This window comes from Rousettus aegyptiacus, unplaced genomic scaffold, assembly GCF_014176215.1.
Source record: "Rousettus aegyptiacus isolate mRouAeg1 unplaced genomic scaffold, mRouAeg1.p scaffold_m13_p_7, whole genome shotgun sequence".
Classification (NCBI taxonomy): domain Eukaryota; kingdom Metazoa; phylum Chordata; class Mammalia; order Chiroptera; family Pteropodidae; genus Rousettus; species Rousettus aegyptiacus.
Genome location: NW_023416310.1, coordinates 14,567,867 through 14,575,240, shown reverse-complemented (window position 1 = coordinate 14,575,240; position 7,374 = coordinate 14,567,867). Strand labels below are relative to the sequence as shown.

General features: G+C 54.2%; 1 protein-coding gene across 5 annotated transcripts in view; it reads right to left on the bottom strand.

Annotated features, from left to right (window-relative positions):
- Positions 1-2,642: 2,642 nt before the first annotated feature.
- MAPRE3 (microtubule associated protein RP/EB family member 3) overlaps positions 2,643-7,374 on the bottom strand; it is a 46,537-nt gene continuing 41,805 nt past the window's right edge. For 2 of the 5 annotated variants that reach the window (XM_016129033.2, XM_036224398.1), the window contains exons 2-7: positions 7,160-7,287; positions 6,356-6,501; positions 5,531-5,732; positions 4,082-4,236; positions 3,813-3,965; positions 2,643-3,557 (exon numbers count right to left, since the gene is read on the bottom strand). In XM_016129033.2, coding sequence (XP_015984519.1) covers positions 3,489-3,557; positions 3,813-3,965; positions 4,082-4,236; positions 5,531-5,732; positions 6,356-6,501; positions 7,160-7,280 — 846 coding nt within the window. In that variant the 5' untranslated portion in view covers positions 7,281-7,287 and the 3' untranslated portion in view covers positions 2,643-3,488. Of the gene's footprint in view, positions 3,558-3,812; positions 3,966-4,081; positions 4,237-5,530; positions 6,502-7,159; positions 7,288-7,374 lie in introns of those variants that run through there. The other 3 variants (XM_036224396.1, XM_036224397.1, XM_036224399.1) reach the window with 3 other exon arrangements.

Genomic DNA, 7,374 nt, shown 5'->3' with positions numbered 1-7,374 from the left:
CTTTATCCTCCAGACCCTGGGAAGCCAGTGGAAAAGTGGCGTGATCCACTTTTTTTGGAAAGATAAATGAGGATGTGTGAGGGATATGTTGGGGGTCAGAGAAAGGGAAGAGGTAGGAGATGACTTTCTGTCTCCTGCCTGTCCTCCAGCCTCTTCAGGCCCGATCGTGGCTGGCCTCGCCTCGGGTAGCTCTGAGATGGAGTGCTTTTGCCGAGGACCATATTCGAGCTGATCATTAATCAATTCATTTTTCAGATTCTTGATTTAGCTCTACTCAGAGTCAACCCCTTCTGTGCTACATGTATGGTCACAGAAGAGACAATGTTTTGGCAAGAGAAACAGAATAGGCTTTCCAGAGAGGCAAAGGAGGAGGATGCTCCAGGAAGGAGAAATGTAGAAGAGTCGGAGGCTTTCTCTCCCGTCTTTCCTTAGAATGGTCTGGCAGGTCATCTGCAGTAACTTGGCATGTAGGGGACATTTACTTACTTATCCAGCAGCATTTCTAAAGCACCTTCTCTACCTAAGCATCTAGCGCTATGCTAGGTGGAGCTGGAGGATATACCTCACTTGCTTGTGAAGAGCTCCAAGATTGTGTGGGAGACAAATGTGTAATCAGAAAGGGACAGTTCACCATGTTAAATGTTCCACGGAAAAGTACACTTAATGTGAGTGAGAAGAAGTGGGACAGGAGGCAGTGGCTTTAAATCCCTGAGCCCTGGATGTTCGAAGAGCAGCCTTAGACACTAGACATAGAGGTGGGCTTGGGCAGGTACTCACACCGGGTATGAGGGAAGAATCAAAAGACGTTGAGTCAAGAGGGGCAGGTGGGTGTCTAGTGTTGGGGCAAGAAGAGAGGTGAGTTCATCAAAGCACAGTGTGACCCACTGTATTAACTTTCTATCGTTGCCATAACAAATTGCCACAAACTTAGTGGCTTAAAACAACCCAAATCATCTTACAGTTCTAGAAGGTGGAAGTCTGACAAGAGTCTCGCTGGGCTAACATAGGTGTCTGTAGGTTGTGTTCCTTTCTGGAAGCTCTAGGGGAGAATCTGTTTCCTTACCTTTCCCATCATCGAGGCTCCCTACGTTTCTTGGCTCATGATCCCATTCTGTCTTCAAAGCCAGCAACAGTGGGTTGAGTCCTTCTCACATTGCGTCGCTCTGACCTTCTCTTCTGTACTCCCTTCCACTTTTATGGGCCCTTGTGATTACCCTGGGCCTACCCAGGATACTCTCTTTATTTTAAGGTCAGCTGATTAGCAGCTTAATTCCATCTGCAATCCTAATTCCCCTTTACTATGTAACCTAACATATTTGCTGGTTTCAGGAATTAGGACATAGACATATTTAGGGGGAGGCATTCTGCCTACCACACCTGCTTTACCGGTAGGGTGAGGTCTTGGCTGAAGATGAACATTGGGCAATGTAGAACAACTACTTTATCATTTTATAGTTATCTACCTGGAATAATGGAGGGAGAGCCTTTTAGAACTAATTAGGCGAGGGGATTAAAAAATTATGATCTATAAAATTAGGCAAGAAACTTGTCGGAGAAAAACAGATATAGAATTAGGCCAGAAGTATCTGTATGTGGGGGTGGGAGTCAAATGGAGTAAGTGAAGAGAATGAGGGATGGGCAGGGATTACTTTTTTAAGGCTTTATCTGGAGTCATTAGAGAAATTGTCATGGTCTGAAAGGAGAGTCATGGAGCAGGGCCACAAAAGCAGCACAGCCCAGAGTAGACCTTGGTTGTATTCAGGATGAGAAGGAAATATCTACCAGGACTCGACTGAAGCTAGAGGAACATTCTGGAGGTGACACTTCTGTGATCTTTGGGGATGCACACTCAATCATAAGTCAGTGGTCTGAATTCTAGTCCAGGTTTTACCACCTTGAGCAAGTCATGTCCCATGTGGGCCTCTCGGTCCTTTCCTCGGTAAATGAGGGTGCTGGTCTCCGTGACTGCTGAGGCTCTGTTTGAATGGGCCTGGTAGCTGCTTTCATTTCACTGCCTTCGGCTCCCGTTGGGCTTCTAAACATTGGTTATTATGGCCCTTTGCTGGGCCACGCATCAAGAATGTAGGGCTGTTTGGATGATGTGACAGTTTTTCCCATTAGAGCTTGTTCTACAGAAGGAACCACACAGGCACTGCTGTCCTGGGCTTCAGTGCTCAGAGCTGCTTGCTCTTTGTAAGCCGCTTGACTCTGTCACATGAGCCCTTGTCCCAGCTGGATCATTGTTGTGAGGTGAGTTAACTTTGACAAGGAATGGGAAACAACATGCAGTCTAACCGGCCCAAAGGAGACTGAAACAAAGCACCTCTTGACCAGGCCATGCTGCTACCCACCAGCCACTTTACTGGGTCGCTCATTGTCACAGCCATGGCCCCGAACTTTGTTCCTTCTCGGGGACTGGGGGTCAGGCCTCCATGCCTTCCTTTAGGACCTTGGCACCAGCATTGGGAGATGGGGTCTAGGTCAGCGCTGACTTCTGAGGCCAGATACCAATGGCGGCTTCTAGGCATGAGAGAAGGTGGCAGTGGTGCTGTGCTCCATGGCCATCGCCTCTGGAGAGGGGACACTTGGGAGGAGAAAAGCATTGAGATCCAGGCTGTGGCTCAGCTGAGAAAGACACGGCATGACTTTTACCACACAAGTTTATTTAAATAAAAGTGAACACATACACAGGCTGGGTGGCCTGAGGGGGCAAGGGCTGGGGAGGTGGATGGATGGGAGGCAGACGTACAGGGGGGTCTGGGCAGAGTCTGTGTGGTATGAATTGAGCTGCAGAGGGAGTGGCTGGGGACCTCGGGGCAGTGCTGGGCTTCAGGGCTGGGGGGTGGGGGCTGAGGGTGGGTGAGCCTGGTGCCGGGAGGGCATTTTTATCCCTCGCATGCTCCCCTGGGGTCTGAGGCACCCCTTCCTCAGTCCCCCTATCCCTCTCCTGACACCAGCCTTCCCCTCAACTACTGGGAAGTCAAAGGACAAAATAAATAAGAATCGGTGAGTCCTGCCATGGCCGGCAACGGGGAGGGAAGCCCAGCCCGGCACACTGCCCTGGAGCCCGTGCTGTCACCCTGGGAAAAGAACAGGTAAAGTGCAAGGAAAATCCAGTAAGTAAAAATATACAAATGACTTTGTCAAATATACAGCTGCTGGCTGTCAGGGGAGCAGGCGGCTGGCTGGGAGGGTAGCAGCAGCACCCTGGGAAGTGTTGGCCAACACAGCATAGAGACAACGGAAATAAATAGGGGCGGGGGGTGGGGGGTGGTTGGGCAGGGGTCCCGCCCACTAGGCCAGTGCCACAGGAGGACGGGGCCTCTGCCTGCCCACCTGCCCCATCCCCTCAAGCCCCCCTCGCCTGACTCCCCAATGCTGCCGCACTGACACAAAGCACCCGGCCGACCAGCTGTAGGGAAAGGATTATAATGTGGGGGTGGGAGGGGGGAGGGGAGGCGTGCAGTCAGCCAGGGCTGGAGCCGCTCTCAGTACTCGTCCTGGTCTTCTTGTTGGTGCTCTTCAATCTCGTCGTCCTCGGGAGGTGCAAATCCTTCCTGGAGGGTGGGAAGGAGCGGGAAGTGGTGAGACGGGCGGGCCAGGCTGAGGGTGTGGACTGGGGTAGGCAGCTTGGGAGCAAGGGCCCACGTTCTAGTCTTCCCTCCCCTGCTTTCTGTGACTTCGGCTGGTTCTCCTCATTGATCCGTGTCCCCAAGGCCCCTTCTGATCCTACCCCTTCAGGTCTAAGGGCCAGGAGGAATGGGGGAGGGCCCAGTGGGCCTGCGACGCTAGCAGGTAAAGGCAGAGCTCACCTCAGTGGCATAGAGAATGCCAATGATGCCCGAGATAACAGGGCTGTTCTCACTTTCATGTTCCTGGCAGATGAGCTCTATGTCTCGGAGTTTGCTGAAGTAGAAGTCGCGTTCTTTCTCCAGGCCGTCCACTGTCAGCTTCAAATCCAACAGCTGCTTGGGGAGAAGGTCGTGTTCAGGCCGGAGATCCCTGCCTCGGACTCCCCTTCCTGCTCTGATGACCCCGCTGCGGCAGGGTTATCTCAGCTACCCTTGTCCACCCCACTCACCTGCTGGTTGAGTTCAAGAATTTGGGCATCAGTCTCATGGCCGCCATTTCGGGCTGATGGGGGATTCTTCCGGAGGATGCAGGGTGGGGCCACGTTGCTCAGTCGGCCAGAGGTCTGCATATTCTTGGGGCCTGTGGGGGACGTCCTCTGTGGAACTGCCCAGAGGAGAGAAGTTGGATGGGGCCTTATGAGCCAGAGCTCACGAGGCACAAGACAGCCTGGTGAGATGAATGCGGGGGCAGGCCCATGCGCAAGGCAGGCACTCGTCCCCTCCCCTCCCATCTAGGAGGACCAGCTACATCTAGGCCCCAAGCCATGGCCACAGGTGACCCACAGCAGCTGGGCAGCCCTTTGGCAAGCCTGGGAGAGCGGGTACTACAGGAAACTAAAGGTGTACGGTGTGGGTAGGGATGAGAGCTGCCCTAAGGGGCAGACGAGGGGAAACAGGATGGGGAATGTGGGAAGTGGGGCTGGAAGGGTTGGGGGCGCTCTTGTACTGACAGCTGGAGCCTGAGGAAAAGCAACGAGTACAGGGTCTTGAATCTGGCTCTTGCTGGGTCTTCCCTAATAGAAGCCTCAGCCCAAAGCCACCCTCCCTATGGGTGACCTCAGAGTCTCAGGACTGGAAGACTCAAAAGAAACCTGCCCCTCCTGGGCTCCCTGCATCAGGATGGGCTCTATGCCCTCTGCCGGGCCTGACTCAGGAAACAAACATGCTGTGGCTACTTGTTCTCCAGCTGGGGCAGCTCCCTAGACAGAGGTGGCTACTTCTAATGCAAAGCAAGCAGGTGAGTGGGGACAGGCCCAGGCGGGGCAGCAGCGCAAACAGAGGAGGGCTCTGCTATGACGGGTTCAGATGCGGGCTGGGGCTGCTCCTCTCCCTTTTCTCTCCCAATGCTCTCGTCCCCAACAGGCCCTGTTGCTTCTTTCCCTTCTCTTCTAGAACCCAGACAAAGCCTCATTTCCAGAGACTCATCTCCTGAGGACTTAGGGCTATGGGCCTTCAGAATGGGGGAAGAGATGACCAAGCTTGGCAAACTCCTGTCCTTAGGCGTCCAGGGGGCAGGGGGCAGGAAGGGTGTGCAGTGCTGGCACCAGGCCCCTGGCCTGGTTGGATGTGGACGGAGAGCCATACCATGTGCTGCCCCATCATCTCGAGGCCAACACGTTAGCTCGTGCTACAGAAAGAAGTGCCCTAGGCCTCCCACCGCTGGCCGCCACCTTGGCTGGTGCTGGTGGCTGTCCTTCTGTAGCAATCTTTGGAGCCCTCTCCTCCCTACTGTGACGCCCCCTGGTCTAAGCGGGCAGCAGGCGGCGTCATCTGAACTCCGTGATAACAGTCTCCTCTAGGCTGGCAGGGCCGGGCCGGGTGGCCCAGGGGGCACTCCTGGCTGTAGAGCCCTGCCGGCCCGGCCCCCCACACTCCCTCCCCCAGCTCGGGCTCGTTACCTGCTGTGCCAATGAGTTTCTTGGATTTGTTGAAGATCTGATCACCTGGGTTAGGAGGCGGCGCTACGTCCTGGCCCTGCCGCGCCAGCAGAGGGTTGTATTCCTTTCCATCATAGTTTGCGTCAAAGAATTTCTTAAACCACTGAATAAACTCAAAATTATCTTGGAATTTTCCTTTCACTAATTTCTCTACAGGAATTATCTGAAATAGACCACATAAGCAGAGAGCTTTAACCACCTGCTGCCGGAGGGCTGCCTTCCTCTGTGAGAGGGCCACTGCTCTCAGGAAAGCCAGCCCCTGGGCCGCAGCATCCTCCATCTGGCGCACCTGGCCCCCCTCCCGTGGCACCAGAGCAAATGCGCAGGCTGCAGGCCCCGGCCTGGGATCCAGAGACAGCTTTTTCCTCCGGGTGCAGGAGAAACCGTGTGGGGAGGAGTCCCTTGGTGCTGCTGCCTGCACGTGGGGTTGGGGCTGCTGGAACAAGGGACCTGGGGACATTGAGGCAGTAGAGTGAGCAAGACACTTCTTTTGGGTCCTAGAGAAGAAACTTGATAGGAGCAGTATACTAAGCCTCAAATGCTGGGAAAGATAGAGTCCAGAGAGGAGGAAGGGACAGGCATGTCATCAGGATGGGATGTCAAGTGTGGGGTTTTCCATTGTGCCTTGAGCTGGGGGAACATCCCCTCTGGAGAGTCAGGGGTGTGTGTGGAGAGAGGTGTGAGGGCTGGAATGACCCTGGCAGCCTCTGCTGCCCTGGCTGGTGGGCCATCTTCTTCCCCAGGGTCACACAGCTCCTCAGGGCCCCGGGGAGCGCAGGCACCTACTTTGTCAACACCCATCTTCTTGAAAGCTGCTTGCAGCACCTTGAAGTTGTGGATGTATTCGTGCTCTAGCTTGGCCTGGAACTTCACCTTCCTCAAGTGCACACAGCCAGGGAAGAGCATGTCCATGAACTGGCAGTAGGCTGCCCCTGTGGAGAAGCACGGTCGACTGGGGATCCAGGCCGCTCCGCTGCAGAGGCTGCTTGCTTTCACTGCCCCAGGCCCTCTGTGGGCCTCCTCCCCCAAACAACCCCATCTCCTCTTTTCCCTTCTTATTCTGGGGCCGGGGCCAGTCCTACTCGCAGCATAGACATGGCTAGAATCCCCCCAGCTTTCCGAGAATAAAAGCAATTGCTATTTATTGATGCAAACATGTACTGATGCATGGCAAACACTGCATATACGTAATTTAATCAACCACCCTAGTTAGATAGGTGATATTATCTCCATTTAATGGATGGGAAAACTGAGACCTTAAGGGGTGGAGTGACTTACCCAGGGTTACTCTGCAAGAAGAGCTGAGACTGGACACAGAGTGGCCAGACTGGCCCTCGTGCTGTTAACCTCTGGCTTCACTGCCCATCCCCACTGCCCCGCCCCTCCCTGTGTCTCTCTCTCCTGTTCTTCCCATTCCAGGACACCCCAGTTTCCTTCCTTCAGTTCCAAACACCAACTAGTCTAAGGCTCTGCAGTTCTCCTCCTCACTTCTTAATTACAAACCACATTCTCTGCTGTGGACGCTTTGCCTCCCACCTTCCCTCCCCCTCCCTTCAGCAGGGCCCACTTCCCCTGTTCTCAGCCTCCTACCTGAACAGAGCTGTTCTATCTTGGTGTAGTTGAGGTGCAGGGAGTCATTGACCCAAGCAAGCATATCATGGCGACTCAGATTCTCACTGGTCACGGATGTGGAGTACACATTGACGGCCATACCCCAGCTTCAAAGAAAGAAGAGGGGCCAGGTCAGCACTGGAGAACTTGCGCTGATCTTTAGCCGTAAGGAGAGCAGGAGCTGGACGATCCCC